This window comes from Cygnus atratus, chromosome 14, assembly GCF_013377495.2.
Source record: "Cygnus atratus isolate AKBS03 ecotype Queensland, Australia chromosome 14, CAtr_DNAZoo_HiC_assembly, whole genome shotgun sequence".
NCBI classification, from domain to species: Eukaryota; Metazoa; Chordata; class Aves; order Anseriformes; family Anatidae; genus Cygnus; species Cygnus atratus.
Window position 1 is genome coordinate 1500214 of NC_066375.1, and position 19665 is coordinate 1519878.

The 19665-nt window shown below is 47.2% G+C and overlaps 2 protein-coding genes across 4 annotated transcripts; one reads left to right on the forward strand and one right to left on the reverse strand.

Moving 5' to 3' along the window:
• The first annotated feature begins 5917 nt into the window (after positions 1-5917).
• Positions 5918-17517, forward strand: GNPDA1 (glucosamine-6-phosphate deaminase 1). 2 transcript variants are annotated; one of them, XM_035560618.2, is made up of 6 exons: positions 5918-6103; positions 6187-6288; positions 7443-7625; positions 8242-8426; positions 9098-9272; positions 9551-17517. In XM_035560618.2, exons 1-6 carry the CDS (start codon positions 5980-5982, stop codon positions 9646-9648), a joined length of 867 nt encoding a protein of 288 aa, XP_035416511.1. In that variant the 5' UTR covers positions 5918-5979; the 3' UTR covers positions 9649-17517. The 2 variants fall into 2 exon arrangements, with proteins under 2 accessions (XP_035416511.1, XP_035416510.1); XM_035560617.2 differs by having other exon boundaries at positions 8242-8465; positions 9551-10685.
• RNF14 (ring finger protein 14) lies at positions 12817-19552 on the reverse strand. 2 transcript variants are annotated; one of them, XM_035560604.2, is made up of 9 exons: positions 19437-19552; positions 18695-18892; positions 18023-18216; positions 17366-17517; positions 16492-17019; positions 15833-16061; positions 15054-15226; positions 14339-14469; positions 12817-13156 (listed from the first exon to the last, which is right to left on the reverse strand). In XM_035560604.2, exons 3-9 carry the CDS (start codon positions 18174-18176, stop codon positions 13099-13101), a joined length of 1425 nt encoding a protein of 474 aa, XP_035416497.1. In that variant the 5' UTR covers positions 18177-18216; positions 18695-18892; positions 19437-19552; the 3' UTR covers positions 12817-13098. The 2 variants fall into 2 exon arrangements, with proteins under 2 accessions (XP_035416497.1, XP_035416499.1); XM_035560606.2 differs by having other exon boundaries at positions 18023-18185; positions 19437-19530.
• Positions 19553-19665: the final 113 nt, after the last annotated feature.

Genomic DNA, 19665 nt, shown 5'->3' on the forward strand with positions numbered 1-19665 from the left:
ATATCTGCTTTAGAATGAGGAGGGCTGAATCAGCCCTGCTGGGATTCCAAGCTGCCGATTCAGAGTTGAAAGAATTTAAATCTGAGGACATGCTCCTGAACTGCATGCTCAGTCATACATACACGCTTTACAGCTCAGTATTCGGTACCATGATCAGGCTGGATTTTTGTTCTGTATTGTGTCTTTGCAGGAGCAGGTAGTTCACCAAAATTTTCATGAGATGAATGAACATCACGCTTCTCGCACTAAGGGAGAGGCAGCTATCATAATGGATTTTAGCCAGGAATAACCTCCAAAAGTGGCTCCTGAGAAATGCTGGGGACACAAAGAGAACGCAGGTTTCTTGCAACACAAATACCTTTGAGGAAGTTGAGAGCTGAAGGCACTGTCATACTGTTGGCTTCACGCTTCCACAGGATTCACCATTTGCACTGAGTCTCTTTTGCAGTAAGCAGCTGTCCTGATGACATGCGCGGATTTACTTGCCGTCGAGGTGGGATTATATCCGTAAGTATAGCTACAGCCGCACTGGTAATTAGCTGTACACTGATTGACTTGGACATCTGGGAGACTAAAATCAGACACAACCTGTGCATATCCTCAGAAAAGATGCTGGACAGTATCCTGAAGAGATGGTGAAATAGTTGGTGCCACGGTCATTAGCTGGAGGCATATCACCACCTAATTAGGCCATCTAGACTGATCAGGACTAACGTAGGAGGGATAAGGGCAATTTCTTCCAGCTGCTTTCTGTGTTTTTATTCTACTTTCTTTGGTAGAGAAGCTGTGTAGAAAGATAATGCTGTGGTTACAGTGCATGACTGGTTCTGCTTTCATTTCCCACATGGTTTTAGGCAAATCACTTCAAGCCTCTGCGTTTTTTGAATCTTCCTCCGATGCAAAATGTCATTTCTCGCAAGAGACATTCTGAAGCTTGAAGTCTTTGCTTTTTAGTGACTTCTGTATGGGATATGCTGTGAAAGTATTTGAAAGCCATTGTTAGAAATGTTAGAGTCTTCTGAAATCCTAGTGCTGTACAAGTGTTCTTTAATCGTGGCGTATGACTGAACGACGAAGGGGGCATTTTTAATCTACACTTTGTAATACATACTGAGCTCTAAAAACTAAATAATAATGCTCAAAGGAAAGACTTTGAAAGCTCGACGTGTTTAAACAAGCAATAAGCAGGACATTTAAACTAGCTCTTTCTGCTGATCTTGTAGCGATAAATGACCCAATTAAGAAAAAAGCAACAACAAATGTTCGCATGAGCTAATGGGTCATGTCATACCTCTGAAGCTTTCCTCTGTAATAGCTTAACCATTTGCAAGCAGGCTGCAACCGGCAGGTTAAGAAAAAGTGACAGTGAAGTGTTGTTCACTTAAAGTCTGGATTATCCACCCATTCACAATGCTGGCCTCGAGGAAGATGGAAACTGCATTACAAGCCTCATCCAGAGACCGCAGGGATCAACAGAAACTTCACCGTGCTGCCCTCCGAATGGCGATGGAGCGCTGTGAGCCTGGCTGCCGTCTGGTTGTGTCCCTTCATTCCAGGAGCTGTTGGCGGTGTTCACTGGTTGTCTGTACTCTTACAATTTTCATGAAAAAAACTTTTATCATCGGCTATAAATAACGAATTGAGCTGTACCGCCCCAGAGGTATGCGTCTTCAAATGCAGAAAGGGAACGATGGAGTCTGAGCACCCATACGTGTTGTGTCTTGCTCACACTGCGGACTGAAACGCGCCACAGAATGTCCTGAGCTAGAGTTGTACAACTAGGCTGAGGAGGTCTGTGGAGGGTTAACAATTGCTGTCTAAGAGATGTTCCTCCCCAAAACAGCATGAAAGATTTCTTCAGCTGTGAAAATGTGACAGAAGGGCAAAAAGCAGGAGATGGGCCTCATACCTTGCTACCTTCGGTATAGCTGTCAACTACTTCTAGCAATCTATTGGTAGGAAATTCATCTTAAGGCACACTTTGAGACACTTCGAGATACCTCGATGCTCTTCAGTTTCTTCATATTTTTTACTCAGTACCGTTTTGTACTTGTATCTTCTCTTAGCTTTTTGCTAGTTCAAAGCTCTGTTGACACAGTACAGCACTAACTCTCACCTCGAGTTGCTTTAAAACCATGTTAATTGTTGTACCGACAGCAGGTCAGGGCTTCAGTGGGTATTTCTGGTTTTACTGCCTCTTCAGAGAGATAGAATCAGGGATGACCGCAGTGCAAGCAGGCACGAACCCCAGCTTTTTCACCCGAAACCTCAGTATGCATCCACCTTCGTGCCGTCCTGTCAAACAAGCTCAGTCAGGCTCTAGAAGCACATTTGGCCCTCAGCCTGAAGCCCCACGATGGGCCCTTGGAGATCCGGCTGCACGGCACCTCACCGAGCCCTGCAGGCATCAAGCTCCCCGGCACAGCACGTGCTGCCCTGGCTCTGCACGCGGCTGCAATCCTCAGAGCCTGCTTGTGGCAACAGCAGGAGCTGTTCGGGCACCCGTGGGACCCCCAGGCTGCTTTAAGGAGGAGCAGCCACACGGTGAGCACAACAGCACAAAGTGCCCCCGCAGCCCCGGCACAGAGCTATCTGTAAGCACTGCCCTGTTTGCCAGCGTGCAAAATCGTGCCTCAGTAAGCCCTGAGTGTTGTACGGAAGGGGAAGGAAGATGGCAGCAGCGTTAAGATGGACGACATGTCAAGTGGGACTTCCGATCTCCCGAAATTCAGCAACAACACAGATTCAGATTACTAAGGGAGGAAGCTGGGTTTATGCCAGCACGACGGACTGCGAACGGGACAAGGCGGGCGGCTGAGCTCCAGAACGCCTCCATGGAGCACAGCTAGCTCTGCCACAGCTCGTGTTCTGGAGCCTAACTCAGTGATTTCACCAGCGGTCTTTGTCGCTGTATTATTTTGTCAGCCTTCTGGAGAAAACACAAGTAACCAATGGCTTTCGTTATTCCCCTGCTACCCAGATTAAATCCCTTCCTGCACAGACTAACATTTCTTAACTTGGTGTGGGGTGAAGCCCTGCCAGCTTTCCCATGGGAGCCTCATCTGCAAAGACGGGAAATGACCGCTCCGTGCGCCCTCCTGCACAGCCTGCTCGCAGGCTGGCTCCACCCCAGGCTGACAAAATCCTTAAGAGGGATTCGGATGTGCTGGGAGAAGCCAGGCAGTGACTGAGTCTTGCGGAAAAGGGCAGCTCCCTCTGGGTCCATCCAGCGTGGAATCTTGTTTTCTCCTTCTCTTATAAACAGGGGTGAGGAGGTAGGTGGGATGTGCGGGAGCAGGAAGCGGTGACAGATGGTGGGTATTTAAAAGATGTTTTAATTATGGGACTTGGAGAGAGGCCCTTTATGCCGATAAATTTTTAATTGTTGCTTTTTTTTTTTAAGGAAAAAAAAATCCCAGTACTCAAAGGCAGTTCCTGGAAGCAAAACCTCTGGTCTGTGCGCGCTGTTGACTCTAATCACTCCAACACAGAGAAAAAGAAAATGCTGTGCTTGTTAGAACCTCCTGGTCAAACTTCAAGTTCTTCTGCAGAGGAGAAGTACTTGTTTCCTTCCATCTGCTGCTTTTGCTAGGAAGGAAAATCAGCTTGTTCAGACACCAGGAAGTTCTTCAACATTTGAACAGCTAGCTGTGAATGCAGAAACAGTAACATGCATAAATAATCATACCTAAAAATATCCTGCATGCCAGTCACACGTATAACCCAGCCCTGGAGCGATTCCTCAGTAACATAAGGCTGCCTGAAGTATGCAGATACACGGGATGTGGGCAGAACAAGGCAGCTGTGGCAGCAGATGCACGTGCCTGGCTCTCTCATACTGTTGTAGTTTTTTTCCTCTCATCAAAACATGTTTTGCTTTTACTGGGAGCTGCCAACTGCCTCTCATGTCTTTGTGCACTGCTCCTGTCAAAGCCGTTTGCAAAGGAGATCAAAATGAGAGCCAAGACCTTTTGCAATTCGCAGAGCCCCATCACACTTGAATTTAAACCAGACACCTTTGCAGAGTCCAGCGCTGACCCTGGGTCTGTGTTAGCAGCATGGTAGGGCAAGGCTGATCCTCAAACGCAGGAGCTCTCTGTAGCTGAGGGGTGCAAAGTGCAGTAAAAGAAGGCTATGCAGGTAGGTGGCAGGGGACCTGAGCTGTCCACGGCTGTTCTGATGGCAGCAAACCTGGCAGCCCACAAATCACCGCAGAGGGGCATGCGGTTGCTGCCCTGCAGCTTGTTGCTTTAGGAAGTCCACGGTCTTTCTTGCAGTCAATTCCTGTGCACTCTGTACCTCTGGTATTTGCCTTCCTTTTGTGGGGGTGATGCCCGGAGAATAGCAGACACAAGATGAGAAGCGTTCAGACATCAGCCAGGCCCCCGCTGTCCCTCAGCTCAACAGAGGCACAGCTCTGTCTGGCTCCAACCTGTGCTGGTGAAACCACAAGAGCTGTAACTGCTGCTGGTGTTCACGGGACCGACGGGTGTATCACACCGATATGATGCCAGAGGGAAAAGTGTGAAAGTCCTTTCACATGGAGCCACAGGGGGGGCAACAGCCTGTAAAAAAGCCCAGGGTGTTCTGCGTGGTGGGAGCACGGAGGAGCCTCTGCTGTCAGCTCTTTGCCCAGCACTGCAACCACAGAAATACCTCCCTGCCTGCCGGCTAACCACTGCTGATGGAAACACACAGCACTTTCCATTTATTTAGTCTCTGTGGCCTAAAGCTCTTCCCAAGTCCGACCACAGCCATCTGGCAATGGCCTGTCACACCCACCATTCCCCAGCCAAGCACAAACCAAGCCAGCAGTTCTCAGCACTCACGATGAGATAACATCAGGAGCACTCAGTCTTGCCAGGTCATTTACATTTTCAAAAAGGAAGGAACTGCGTGGACTGGGTCCCAGGAAAGCAATTTGTATATTATTCTTTTTTCCTAATGAAAGTGAAATGCTGCCTAACTTTGAAGAGCTTTGTGTTTCAGTAAGGAACCTCTTAATTCTCACCCAGGCTGCACGGTGAGGTCGGGCACATTTCCAGCACAGGTTGAAGGGAGCTGGAGCAGTGAAGAAAGGTCTTTTTGGGACACCACCACTGTCAGGAGCAGCACAAACATCCACAGGTCCCTGTCAGCACGGAGCGAGCAGTTAGGAACCAGCAGCCCCCAGGGAGGCAGGCCGGGCAGGGACAAGTTGCAGACACCGGGACTGGTGCCTGGGCAGCTCGGGGCCGCTCGGGGGGGACGTTGGCCTGCAGCCCAAGCCCCAGAACAGCACCGAGACGCCCTGAAGCGGGTCCCTGCAAAATGCTCCCAGAGCAGAGGTGTGAGAGGCGCTGCTCCCCCACACACAGCCCTGGCCCCGCGCCACAGGCCTCGGGCTGCTGAGGCCACCAGAGCGGGCGGCAGTGGGGTCGGGCAGGCCCCCACAGTGACCTGGGGCATCCCAGCAGAAGTGAGAAGGAACATGGACATTTTAAGGTCTGTCACCTTTCTAACGTACCTGGGGAAAAGGCTGGTTCCACAACGCCTTGTGCCGCCAACAAAGCGCCTTTCCAGCGCTCACAGTTTTGATTCATTTGAATAGAGCTTTGGCAGCCTGCGCACTTAATTACCGGGTGCAATTAACTGCTTCTTGACATGCTAATCCCACACAACGTCCGTGAGAGCGGGCACGAAAAGGAACCGAAGGCAGCAACGCCTGCGGGGCCGGGGTCTCACCACGGCTCTGCACCGACCGCCCCGGGGCCGAAGGGAGGACACAGACCCCAGCGGGGAGCGCTCGGCAGCGGAGGAGCCGCCTTGCTCCCCCTTCACGTGTGAGGTACCGAACGGGCTGCTACCGAAAGCGCCGCTACCGAAAGGGCCGAGCCCAGCCGGGCGGCAGAGCCCGGCCCCACCCCGGCCCCGGGCGCCCAGCGCCGCCCGTTGGGGCGGGGCGGGCCCTAAGATGGCGGCGCGGCGGCAGGGGCGGCCATGAAGCTGATCATCCAGGAGACGTACGCCCAGGCCAGCGAGTGGGCGGCCAAGTACATCCGCAACCGCATCGTCCACTTCGCGCCCGGCCCCGGCCGCTTCTTCACGCTGGGGCTGCCCACAGGTGGGGGGCGGCAGGGCTGGGGCGGGAGGGCTGACAGACTGACAGACTGACTGACTGATGTCCGTCCGTCCGTCCGTCCGCAGGCAGCACGCCGCTGGGATGCTACCAGAAGCTGGTGGAGTACCACAAGAACGGGGACCTGTCCTTCAAGTACGTGAAGACCTTCAACATGGACGAGTACGTGGGTGAGTGGCGCGGCGAGCAGCCGGGTGCCTCGCTTGGCCTGCAGAGCGTGGTCCTGCTGCTCAGTGCTGCGCTGTCCGCTGCCCGTGTCAAAAACTGCAGCCCTGCTGGGTGGCCGAACAGCGTGGTTTCGCTGTTTTGCTCTATATTACCCATCTATGTACGCTCTTTCAAAGCCTCATTAATTAGGCACTGCTGGTGCGCCCGCTGCTGCCTGCACTCGCAAAGCTCCCCTTAGTTACTGTGCATTCGGAGCATCCCAACTGCAAAACATTTAAGGTAGAAAGGATAAAACTTGTATTACCAGAGGGAGTTAGTGGGGACAATCTGAAAACCTGTATAAGAAACATTAGAGTATCAGGTGTTGCCTGATACTACACACATTAGAGCCTGTTTTACCTGAACTTAGGTATTGACCAAGTAAGGATCCATTTTATCACGGTAACCTGAGATAATGTGCATTATTAACTACCACCTTTGTACTTGGATTATAGGGGTCACTTTAGCTGCAAGTCCCTTAAAGGGCTGATGCGTTGCTACCCATCAGAGTGACCTTCAGTAACAGATACAGGTGCTTGTTGAGACTGCAGAAGACTGTTTAATTTTGAAGCTGTGATGAAATAGCCTCTTCAGAAGAAAGAGTGCAGAGAGATTAGTGGAGAAGGCCTAGAGATCCAAAGGTGACAAACATACAGCCTAATTATTTGCTAACTTCATACTGGTCAAGAAGTTTTCCTCTGAACAATCATTACCAAGCAGCATCAGGGAGTAGACAGTTCTGTGGGTTTATAACATTGAAGGGGAAAAATATATGCAATAAATTATTTCCCAAGCTTGTACACAGTTTTGAAATTGTTTTTGCTAATATGAACTGGGAGGAAGACTGAACAGGCAGCAACAGACTAGGCACAGTGCGTGCCTGCTTTTCTGGAACATCCATCACATGTTAATATGAGGACATGCCTTACAGGAGCTATTGTGACAGACTTCATTTTGTTATTTGGGGAAGTAAAACAACTTCTGAAAGTCGAGGAAGTCACATAGGACAGATGGAGAAAACAGTGCTGTATTACCAGAGCCACCAGAAGGGCAGGCAAGTGCATACAAGTGTTCTGTGTTACAGGTGACATTACTCCTGTGCGTGCTCTCTTACCAGGTCTCCCAAGGGATCATCCGGAAAGTTACCACTCCTTCATGTGGAATAACTTCTTTAAGCATATTGACATCTTGGCCGAAAACGTTCACATTTTGGATGGAAATGCGGCTGATCTACAGGCAGAGTGTGACGCATTTGAAGATAAAATCAAAGCAGCTGGAGGAATTGAACTCTTCGTTGGAGGTGAAAACCTGAAGGATTGGCAGGAAGCACTGCCTTTCCTCTACCAGCTGTCTCATGTATTACCTAGAGAGTTCATTTCTAAGGCAGTTCAGTGTATTTGCAGTGAAAGGCACCTCATACACTGTTTCACTGAGTGCGCATGTGTGCTGGTAGCCTTGTTTTTTGATGTCTCGCTCCCCCAGTTTAAATATTTGAATTCAGTAAATGAATTGTTCTGGAAATGGTTAACAGGAGAACCAGGCAGGGCTAGAATTTTACCGAATACAAAATGTATTACAATAACTGGTGTGAACAGCTAACTGCTAGGATTAACCAACAGAAGCTGAACACAAGTTTTTTTCCCATCCTTTTGCCTTTAGATTCTGCCATTTACTTTTGCTTATTGTTGTCCCAACACAATTAGGGAAGAATCTCTACTGACTTCAGAAGAGACTCTTGCTGTCATTCCTACCAGAAGCAAATTTGAGCTTGAGCAGAGAAATTGCAAGTGTGTTTCTCAGATCTGTGTCTATTCCTGGAAGTGTTGGATGTCCCTGTAATAAGAGGGATGTTGGTTGTGCTTCTTACAAAAACTGTTTCAGCCAGTGACCCACTTTTCAAACTGTCTCTGTCACAGGTATTGGCCCGGACGGTCACATCGCCTTCAATGAGCCCGGATCAAGTTTGGTGTCCAGGACACGAGTGAAGACGTTGGCTATGGACACTATATTGGCTAATGCCAGGTTTTTTGATGGTGACCTCTCTAAAGTCCCCACGATGGCGTTGACAGTCGGAGTAGGCACAGTCATGGACGCCAGAGAGGTTAGGAAAGAAGCAGTGACTTCAGACAACAGCTCGAGGGTAGGGCTTTGTGGAGTAGCTCGTCCGCATCCAGTCTTGGAGCAGTAGTGCACCCTGCTGGCGGAGGCCAGCCTTTGCTTTTCTTGCCACAGGCAGCTGCACACCCAATCCTGCTTTCTTGCATCCTGTACCACCACAGAAAGGCCCTTGATCTGTTTTCTGGTTTTGCCCTACTAACAATAACATTTGTGTAACCCTGCAGTACAGTTGGGATCCACAGGGAGCTAGAAAGGCTTTTGGAGAGTGTCTTTGATTAAAAAGTTCATCTGGCGAAATAACATGAAGTCAGCCAGTGATTCTCACAGTTATGCCACATCGTAAAAGCCATAGGGGATGGCTTTTAACTGAGTCTATACCTTGATTTATACTTGTTACGTCTCAATGTAGAAGTGCCTGACAGGGGAGCTCAGAGTGTCCAAATCACAAAAATGACCCACCAGTCTATGATTTAATTGACAAAATGTAGCCAGAGCAAAGAGGATTTGTGATTCAGTGAAATACACCTGGGGAGAACGATAGACCTTACCCCTGCTAAGGATTGGGGCAGCTCTCTTAGTTCAGCAGGGTGTGGGTTTGCTCTCTCAACAAGTCTTCTAGACCCTAACTGCCATACTCTGTGTCTTGGAGTCCAGGTGATGATTCTCATCACAGGAGCCCACAAAGCCTTTGCTTTGTACAAGGCCATCGAGGAAGGTGTCAACCACATGTGGACAGTATCTGCTTTCCAGCAGCACCCCAAAACCGTGTTTGTGTGCGATGAAGATGCCACACTGGAACTCAAAGTTAAGACGGTGAAATACTTCAAAGGTGAGTGTTTGACCAGGCTAAGCAGCAGCTGCAGTTAGTTTTTAAGTTGCACAAGCCATGCTTTGTGTTAAATGTTTGGTCAACTCCCCAAACAGTACATTCTTTAAATATGACAGCTGAAATGTACAGCAATAATAAAAGTGCAAAAGTCAGGCTTAGTTCTGTGGTCATGGGAGCAAAGGAGCACCGATTCTACCAATGTTTAATTTCATTAGCATCCAATGAATGAGGATTTTGCTTTATGTCTACTGAAGTCATCTTTTTACCCGCTACATTAGGTTTAATGCTGGTTCATAACAAGCTTGTGGAACCCTTATACAGCATGAAGGAGACAGAAGCAGAAAGAAGCCAGTCTAAGAAGCCTTACAGCGATTAATCTCTCACTGTTCAGAGTCATGCTGAGCCATCTTTTCTATTGAAAACCAGCTGCAAAGAAAGGGAATTGCTGCAGAACCTCATCTTGTATTTGTTCTTAAAATAGCAAAATGATGTACTTGCTTCTCTCCATTAAAAACATAGATGCCAAACACCTGCCTTAATTAACCAAATGAGGATGTGATCCTGTATACTGTGTTCCACAAACTTTCACCCCTAACATTCTCTGAAGGTAAAATCAAGGGAGAATGAGTTGTTTAATCAATGATGCAACTGTAAGCATGTGGACTGAAGGCCTCAAAACTCAAATGTGAAGATGTGAAAATACAGTGGGTAATCACTTTGGAGCGTATTCCTTGAAATTCTGATAAATACATTGCGTCATTCCCCCTCTACAAAATACTCCTAGACTATAATCATGTAAAATGGGAATGGTTCTTGTTCAGCCTGGAGAAGGTAAAGTATCAGCAGGACTTAACAGCAGCCTGCTTCATAGCTGTGAGGTCGTCAAGAAGTAGAAACCAGGCGCTCCTCTGCAGCGCGCTGGGGGAAGATGGGAAGAGACAACAGGGCGTGAGTTGAAACAAGATGTTCACGTTGGATATAAGGAAAAAATTTCCCTGTGAGGACACTCCAAGCAGCGGGGCAGGTTATGCAGAGAGGTGGTGCAGTCTCTGTCCTTAAGAGGTTTTCAAGACCGGACTGGATACAGCCCTGGCTGAACCCCGCTTTGAGCTGGATGTTGGACGTGAGACCATCTCAGCAAGAGGGATGCTTCCAACAGCATTCACCCGTGCGGTGCCATTAACGCAGGTAATGGTGAGCTCATGCATCTGTTTATTTGTTGCCACAACTCTAAAAGAAGCCTTACATGTTCGGTTTCAGGGCATAATTTTATATGCACTGGTGCTTTATGGTCTACAGCAGGGTAGATCTGTTCACATTAAGCGTAAATGACTTCAGTTTGTGCTGCTCAGCACTCCATCATTTGTCAGCGCAGAGCCTGAAGCAGTAAATTCTCTCTGTCCTCTTCCTGTACTTTACATTGCTACAAGGAAATGCCAAATGAGCCTCAAAGGAAACATTCTGTTCCCTCTGACCTCAGCCTGTGCTTAATTACAGAAGCCCCACAGAGAGGGGAAACAGCCTGTACTGGCAAGACCCCGCCGTTCTGAAACTTGATTCTCAGTTGTGATATGTTAAGTGCTCTCATGAAATGTAAGATAAACGGGGAAGGATTTGTTTTCTTTAGGCAAAAATTCTGTGACCTGTTAATCTATAGCCTTCTACAGTAAATACATTAATTTTTTCTAGTTGACTGGATGTGCTGCTCAGTTTTACTGCGCTAGCGAAAAATGGAACAACGTATGTGGCTGAATGGGATGTGTAATGCCATCTCTGAGCAACAGCAACAAAAGCTTCAAGGCCTAAGAAAGAGCTGTTACTTTGAACAAGATTTTCTGTTACGTAGAACCAAGGCTGTACTGAAAGCAGTTTGGGAGAAAGAGTTAGTGCTGCTCCATACCTTAAGGACTTCCCCTCCTGGGCCGGTGTTTACTGGCAGGCTTTCCATAAGGCTGGCCCACCAGGCAGCAGCCATCTCTTTTTTTTTTAAAGGGAATTTCTTTAGGTAACCAGAGGAGGTCCCAGGTATCCAAAGGTGTTTCCCTACAGGCTTTATGACAACCACCACGCATCACGTAAGGGCTTGTAGCTCGCACAAAAACAGATCCCCTCGCTCCGAGGGTACTTTGCGTACACAGACCTGCAAGCTTCTACCAGCAGGATGCTTCATGCCTCAGCCTCGCTTAGTTTTGCACAAGCCCAGGCCGGGTGCGTTGCTCTACAGAGACCACGTGAGAGCGACTCAGCACAAGCCCCAGAGCTGATCACCACCCAGAAGCACACCAGGGTGCCCCACACGGACCTCTGCTTAGATCTATGTGCCATAATGAAGACAAACAGGGAGACAACTCCGTTTACTGTCTTAAAGTGAATTTAGTGCATGTGAAAGGTGCAGGAAATACAAGTTAAACCATACACAATGTAAACTTTCCCTATGCACTGCCCTGACGCCTAAACCAAGATGAGATCCACTGTTCCTCTCTAACCCTTTTAATCACTGCCAAGTCTAGTAGACTTCCAGCCTCTGCAAAAGGAACTAAACCAACACTCATTTTGGCCAGATATCTAAGTAAAATTTATTTACTATCAAAATTGAGTGAGAGGTGTTCACTTTGAGTTTCTGAAAAATTTTCAAGCTCCTGAGCTATCCATCCAGACCCTGCTATTTGTTTTAAACACAGCACATGCAGTTTTAATTTCAAAATAAATTTTTAGACCATTCTGCAAGTGGAAAAAAACTCCTGAAAAATTAGTGGTTCCCTCCAATAATTACTTTCATGCTCCCAAAACTACTTACTGAGCTTTTTGGGGAAAAATGGGGTTTTGAAATATTTTGAAAGGCAAGAACAGTGGAAATAAGGGATCTAGTTCAGAGGAAAAAAACCTATCAACTAATCAAATTCCTTACATGAAGACTTTTTAAAAAATAAGTTACTTCATCTGGTGAGAGAAACAAGGTAATTTTCAGTATCTTGAAGAATTCAAATTAATCCTGCGTATCCATAAAAATGTGTTTCAGTATTTGACATACTTTCATCCTCTCACTGGCCAGACTCAGTTCCTTGCTTTAGCACTCACCACAGGCAACGTAAGTTAAGAGGACAGCAATGCAGAGCAGTCATCGGGTCGATACACATTTCAGGAAATGGTTGTTGGTCATTTTCTGCCAAAACATTCAGTAAAGGGCCCAGGCATTACAGCCAGTAAGAGGGGGTGTTATGGATAATCAGCTTTACCGCTGTTAGAACTCTCAGTGACAGAGCAATGAGCTGCTTTCAAAGAAACAGGTCAAGAAATGCTATGGAAGCAATGGGCTCAGTCACTGACTACAGGAAAAATTCCTGTGTTGTTTCAGAAAGCTTTCCCTCTCCAAGCGGCTTAACTAAATAGCTCCAGAAAGAGCACTGCAGCTAGAGCAAAACTGCCTTGAAAACCCAGGGGTACTAGCCAAGATCCTTGAAAGCTCAGTCTCCCTGAAGAAAACTCCAAAATATTTCTATGATTTGGGGGTTTGGTTTGGTTTTGAAAGAGTAGCATCTCTTGATACAGATTTTCCCATTTATTTTCAAACTTCTGTCTGGCTGCATCTGCTTTAGCACTGGATGTGATTACTAGGGACTTTCAGTGGTGACCCTGTCCACCAGATGGGTAAAACGGTCTCCTTTGGTTCTGACAACAGCCTCTGAAGAGTTGTACGAGATTCCTGTAGCGCAAGGTAGCATCATTCTTCTATCACACAATGGTACTGAAAAATCAAACAGACTGGACACAAGAACGGAAAGCATCTGTCTCTGGTTTCTTCCGCTTTTGCTGCTAGAGAAGGCTCCTAGTCTTCATCTTCACCTTCCCAGAACTCACCATCAATATGCATAGCTTGAAACAATCTGCAGCACAGTCAAGAATTTACATCAGGACGGAAAATGTAAAATTTGAAGAAAGAAAAAAAGTGTCAAAAATACAAAAACAGCTCACAATTTTTATACCATAAAACACTCATTTTAACCAACTTTGAGGACCGCAGCAGAAGCTACTTTGCGCTTCTACAGCACTTTATATCAGAAGGTCTTACAACACCTTACAAACCTGATGTTTCAGGAACTCCTTGAAAATACCAACAATCCAAGCTGTATTGAAAGTTATCTACTGCTCTGCAATTCCTACTTGGGTTAAGCAGTATGTAATTATCAGCCAAGCCTGCCTGCTCCAAACAGCTGACAATCCTACCGGATAATACAGAGCTGGACAAACAATTATGAATATAAGTGGGGGGAACAAAAGGGAAAAAAATGTTTTTTTGTAAAACCGATCATCTTTGTCAAGAGAGCTAGAAGTGACGCTAAACTGAAAGAAAAAAAGAGCAAGAGACACTGGGAGAAATATAAAATGAAAATGGGGTACGAAGGGAAAAAAATGCTGTTGGGAGAAAAAAAGCGCTGAAAAAGAGTCTTGTTCAAGAGCCAGAAAACAATCCTGTCAGCCACATTTATTTAAAAAAAAATAAAAAGCAGAGTAAGTGGTGGAGCATTGAGCAAAACGCTGGTATTTTGATGTCTGTATGCAGACCCCTGTATGTCGCGGTGATGGGCCCTAACACAGTGGAATACACACAAGCTTCCTACTGCCACCACACCTCTGTTCTGCCGGCCCTTTCGTTTGTCCAGACAGCAGCAACGCCCCCTGTCTCTTGATATATCCCTAACAGTGATGAAGTAAACCAAGTCTACAGCTTTTTAGAAGCAACTTTCTTGCCCAAATCCTTGTGTTGCACTATCACATGCTCAAGCATCTGCACGGAAACATTTCAGTACAAGCTGTCTCTCAGAGGCAGCAAGTACAGCATCAGGAGTAGGCCCAGAAGACTCCTCCAAAATATTAAAACGGAAACTCAAGAAAACCAAAATAGCTCCTGATTTTTTTTCTTCTTGTTGTCAGATCCTTTTAGGTGCAAATATAAGAAATCGTATCTTAAACCGTATAGCTACAAATTCCAAGATAAGAATAATTTAGGAGAGACAAAAAAATACTTGAGTGGTAGAGCACGAGAAGTAACACATGTCAATACGTACCGGTTAAAGCACGGGGAAGATGGATCATTGAAGTGCCTGTATGGGTTCACCCTTGACAGAGAACCCATACAAAGCCAGCAGAAGTACTGCATGCAGCCAGTACACGTCATTTTGTTACAACCATCTAGTTTCTGGCAGGGAAAAGAAACAAGAAATAGCAATAACAAAATCCTACCACATCAGTCTTCAGGCCTGGCAGTGGAGGACACCAGTCCTCCAACGGCATCAGCTTACAATTGCATTTCACCCTTACTCTGTAATAAGGCAGATATTTTTTCACTATTCAGGTGAACTAAGAGCTAGAATCAAGAACTGTAAATCAGTTCTGCTACTAACAATAGTGGAAATTACTATTTTTCTGAAGCTGTTTATTTACCAGTTGTAGTCTGAAACAGCAGTCTGAAACAAGTGGAAAACAAAGGAACGCATATGGATGTTGAGTCAACCTGGATCTTTTCAGTACTGGAGACCGAACACCGTCAACTGCTGCATTTACTCAAGTCTCCGAGCTCTAGAAACATGATCGCCTCTTCTGTGTATCGCAGACAGAAGTGGAAAATTCTTTTACCACTTGCTAGAAATTTACCTTCCCTGGTGAACTTGGACACTAGGAGTAAATCTCTGATCTCTTCTAAATATAGAACCTACTTAACAATTTATGCTGGTTGCCATTAGGAGTTACTCTGATTCTTCAGCCCTTCCCCGCCACGCTCACCTCTATAGGAGTACCACAGCAAGGACAAGACTTGGAGTTCTTCTCTAGCCATTCTTTACTCTCCATCTCCTCAAGGGCTTTCTGAATCACTCGCTTGCCGTAGCGCTGTTCCAAAAATCTTTTAGTTGCCTCATCCGCTTCTAAATATTCATTACGCAAATCCATCAATTTCTCTGAGGAGTAAAACAACAAAAAAGCTTTTGTACTACGTTATACAAAAAAGTCAAAGGAAACTTAACGTAATTAAAAAGCAAGTAAAACATTAGAATACATAAGAAAAATAGGAGAATATTAAAACCCCTCTGTCTTAGAATTCAACTGGTTTACAGTGTTTCATCACAAAAGAGAACAATTGATGAAATTAGAACAGGTCTACAATGTAAAATGAACGGAAAAACAGAAATATTTCTCCTGAACACACATTTAATGCAACTTTGTCACATTTTTAAGGCAGAACAGACAAGAAGCATTCACCTGATCCAACATCAACTCTGACAATAGAGAGAAGTGGATTCACAAGAAAGGATGAAAAAGGACACACAAAATTATTCTTCCCTTGCTATGGCCTCTCTGAATCTGGCAGTCAGCAGTTTAGGGACTTTGTGAGTCAGGGAGCATCATGAAAGCAACACTTTTTAATTGCCAGCAGCAGACCTATTCCAAATGAATCCATCTCAGCTGACACGGTGATGAGTTTCCTCGTTTAATTCCTGACTCTGAGCCTTTTCCACACAACACCTAACTGCTTCTCGATCCATTTCGGAAATGCGATGACTCACCTGCAGTTACTTTACACGGTGAGACCCCGTGGTAAGTCATTTTACAGAGAGTACAAAAAGCATAGTTGCAACGGGAACATATGCCCATGGTGCAACCTGGTTCTTGCATGACCGGTGTCTGACAGCCTGGGCGAGGGCAATACACTACATCTGCCATCAAGTCCAAGCTAGACTGCAGAAGCAGGCGGTCATAACGTGCAAACAATTGCTCTCCAACCAACTCTTTAACCTAAGCAAAGAGCAAAGAAAGATTATGTGCATTTGAAATTCTAAGTTTGCTAGCTTTGGCAGAAAAAGGTAATTTGATGAAAAAGTACCTACAGCTGGGATGAGTTCCCTTTATATTCTCCAATACAGGCCAAGAAATTACTCCTAGAAAGGCTATTTTAGGAACAGTTAAATAATCAAATGAAAAACATGCAGCATCAAGTGCAATGGGACATTAATTCAGGCCTCTGACCAACGCCAGTACTAACACAGTGGGCAAAATGTGCCGTGCTACCCAGCTTTAACAAGGGTGCCTCTGTGTGGCTCAGAAGGTGAAAACAAAATTCCCCAGGTGTATTCCCAGTGCTCACCATCCAAAGGCGCACCTTGTCGCCTGCAGTTACTGGTCAGTTAGCAGAACTCCACCAGCACTGCCTGCACACTTGCATTACCTGGCCAGGAGTAGCGACAGAAGAACACTTCGGCTCGGGGCAGTTGAGGCAGTGGACCTGACCATCCCTGATCTGTATTTCAAAGTAGTCCTTCAGGCAGGCTTTGCAGTAGACGTGGCTGCACTCGGTGAAGTACATACATTCACTGCCCAGCTTCTCACAGAAGCAGATATTGCACAAGTACATCTTACTGTTAAAGCACTTTCTTCTCTGAGCCTGATCAAAGTCCAAGATCTCCCTAATCAGGCTTGATAAAGATTCCACATCCTGCACAGCTCGTTCATCGATGATGTCTTCATCAGCTGCTGCAGAGCCTGCTGCACCACCACAATCCTTCTCAGCGTCTAGAGGGACCAAAGGTGTCCTACTCTGCGCACTCCCTTGATGGCACATTTTTAGCTCATATGGGGAGGAAATGTTCAGGTAACTCAGTGTTTCTTCCTTCAGAAACTGCATCCAGGCAAACAAAACCACACAGCCTCGATTCTCTTCCCATACGTTGTCTAAATGCTTGCAAAGAGCACTGAGCTAGAAAAGAAAACCACAATTTCAGATTTCAGTAGGTTCTGACAACTCATTACTGTTTTCCTCTCCCATGGTCTTCCTTTAACGCAAATTCACGATTTCAATTTCTGGATTTTTCACGTAGACACAGAAGACATAAAACTATGCTCAAAGGTGCAGGCTTGCAACTCTCAGAAGGGCGACCAAATAAAAACAGGTACCAAACAAAAGAGCCAACTGAAAGAGAGAGGTAACTGTGTATGTCTTAATTTTACTTTTATCTACTACATTAACATTCACCAGAGCGCTGTTAATTATGAACTTACTTACGACCACGAAATGGTCAAAATGTTAGAATTACTCTGCAAACCTGTGCTTGGGAGAGCCATTTGCCACTGAGAGTAAAGGCAGGCGGGGAGGTTGATGGGTAGTCTGGTGGGAGCTCAAAATTCAGCACGAGGGGAGGCAGAAAGCAAACGGTGTATTCAAACCCGTTCTTCTGGAGGCTGTCTGCGGAATTGCCTGAATCAAAGACAATCGAGACAATGCGAGAAATAACAAGAAAATGAAAACCAGCGAACCATAGCTATTTACAGCAGCACCCAAGATCTCTCTTTTCACTTGATAATTTCTAGATTTAAAATGACTTATTCGACCCTCAGTAACAAAATTTCCCAGTGCCATAAAACGTCATGGGGTTGTATGAGGTTAAATCAGCAAATACCAGTACTGTGAAATACCTGATCCTGCACAAACCAACAACCTGGGAAGACACGCCCTCAAGAAAAATAAACAAATAAACGAACTTGATTGTTCCCACAAAATACTATTATTCATCTCTACCTTTAAAGCTCACTGAAGAGGTGCCATGCACAAGGAAGAAACTGCCCACTCAGACCCAGAACCCAGCAATATCAAAAGCACAGGATAGGGTCAGCCACGGCTCAACATCCCTACATGTTACTAGCGCATCTGAGCGTGCGCCAGAAAAAGCTCATTTAGGGTGACAAAAATCATCTCAACTCACCACTCACAAAAATTTTGAAGTTCTGAGGCAATTCCAAACAAATTCTTGTTTCTCCTCCTTGTGCAGACTCGGCTCTCTTGAACTCATCTTCATCATAGATGCTAGCCAAGGCCAGCAGCTCATCCTCCTGAGCTTCTTTGTCTTCTGAAGACATTTAAATTTTCTGCGAAGACAGCACCACTCTACAGGATCACCTGAGTTAACACAGCCTATTCAATACTTAATTTAGAGTATCTGCTTTATTCTACTATAATAAGATTTAGAAACCAAAATACCTGATATAAAACAACAGAAGATATAATTCAGCTTTTTTACACGTTGAAAAAATACAGATAACTTTATAAAATGCAAAACATCAACAGAACATTGAAGAGTTCAAAAGCAAACTGTGTCAGTGGCTAAGGACAGCTGGAAGAACAAAAGTGAAATACGCCAAAGGCAAAAGTAACACAGGGACATTTCCTTAGCGCTTGAAAGGGAAAACAACCGAAAACAAGAAAAATGGCTTTGTAACAGTAATTCTCAGCCACCCTTCTAGAAGGTACGTTTATGATTACAAATGTTGAAGTTTTCAATAAGGAGCTTCAAATCCTCCACGGGCCCCTTGTAGACGTACCCCTCTAGCGCTTCACTTTTTGATTTGGCGCCGCAAAGCCGTGATTAAGGAGTTACCTTTTTATTTACAACTGCCAGTGACAAGCTGCAGGTGCGGGTTCTGCCCAGGGACAGCCACGTCGGTAGGGCCGGAGCAGAGGCGCTGGGCATCCCTCCGGGGCGGCGGCAGGTCAGGGGCTTCTCGGGTAAGGCGAGGAGAGCGTTGGCTTCGTCGTCGCCGTGCACAGGGCTGCGGCACTGCTATCTACGATCCGCCTGGAGCCACAGAAACGAAACAAAACACAAAAAAGCTCAGAGGGACCGAAGCCCGTTCGGTATTTCGTAATGACCCACGACACGCGTTTCACGCCGGCAAGCCCACTCGGCGCTTCAGAGCCGCTCCGCAGCTCCCAGGCAACAACCCACGGCCGGGCCCCGGGCGCTGCGACCCCCGCTGCTGCCGGGACCAAGCCGGGAGCCTGCCCCGGGCACCCCGAGGCCGAGGCGGCCCCGCGCTGCGCGTCCCGCACGCCCCCCGCTCGCAGGGACCGTTCGCTGCCGGCAGCAAGGCAGGGGCAGCCCTTCAAGCGGGCAGGGAAAAAAAAAAAAAAAGGGCAAAAAAAAAAAAAAAAAAGGCAGAAAAAGGTAAAAAGCACGACAAGGCCCGCCCCGCCCGGGCACACTCGCGCCGCACGCCCGGGCCGCGGGGCCGCATCGGGCCGCTCCGCTCCGCGCCCCCCGCCGGGGCTCCCCGGGCCGAGGCCGCGCCGGGCGCTCCGAGGCCGAGCCGGGCCCGCGGCACCCCCGCAGCCCCGGGTACCTCGGCGGCGGGGCAGCGCCTGGGCCCGCGGCCCCCCTCTCGGTGCCCGCCGTGCGCGGCCGCGGGCAGCGGCGGCCGGGCGGAGGCCGAGGGGGAGGCACCGGCCCCGCCCCGCCTCCCCGAGCGGCCCCAGCGCCCCCGGCGGCCGGAGGAACGCGGGGCCCGGCCCGGCCACGGCCGCGGGGCTCCGGAGGAACCAGGCCCGGCCCCGCCCGCCTTTACAGCTTCG

What these genes read in the sequence shown, in the direction of transcription:
- GNPDA1 (XM_035560617.2), top strand. Translation starts at nt 5,980, where the DNA reads ATGAAGCTGATCATCCAGGAGACGTACGCCCAGGCCAGCGAGTGGGCG. An exon ending in CACGCTGGGGCTGCCCACAG is followed by an intron (nt 6,104 to 6,186) that starts GTGGGGGGCGGC and finishes GTCCGTCCGCAG; the next exon opens with GCAGCACGCCGCTGGGATGC. An exon ending in AATTGAACTCTTCGTTGGAG is followed by an intron (nt 7,626 to 8,241) that starts GTGAAAACCTGA and finishes TCTCTGTCACAG; the next exon opens with GTATTGGCCCGGACGGTCAC.
- RNF14 (XM_035560604.2), bottom strand. Translation starts at nt 18,176, where the DNA reads ATGTCTTCAGAAGACAAAGAAGCTCAGGAGGATGAGCTGCTGGCCTTG. An exon ending in AATGGCTCTCCCAAGCACAG is followed by an intron (nt 17,020 to 17,365) that starts GTTTGCAGAGTA and finishes TTTCTTTTCTAG; the next exon opens with CTCAGTGCTCTTTGCAAGCA. An exon ending in ACCGTGTAAAGTAACTGCAG is followed by an intron (nt 15,227 to 15,832) that starts GTGAGTCATCGC and finishes TTTACTCCTCAG; the next exon opens with AGAAATTGATGGATTTGCGT.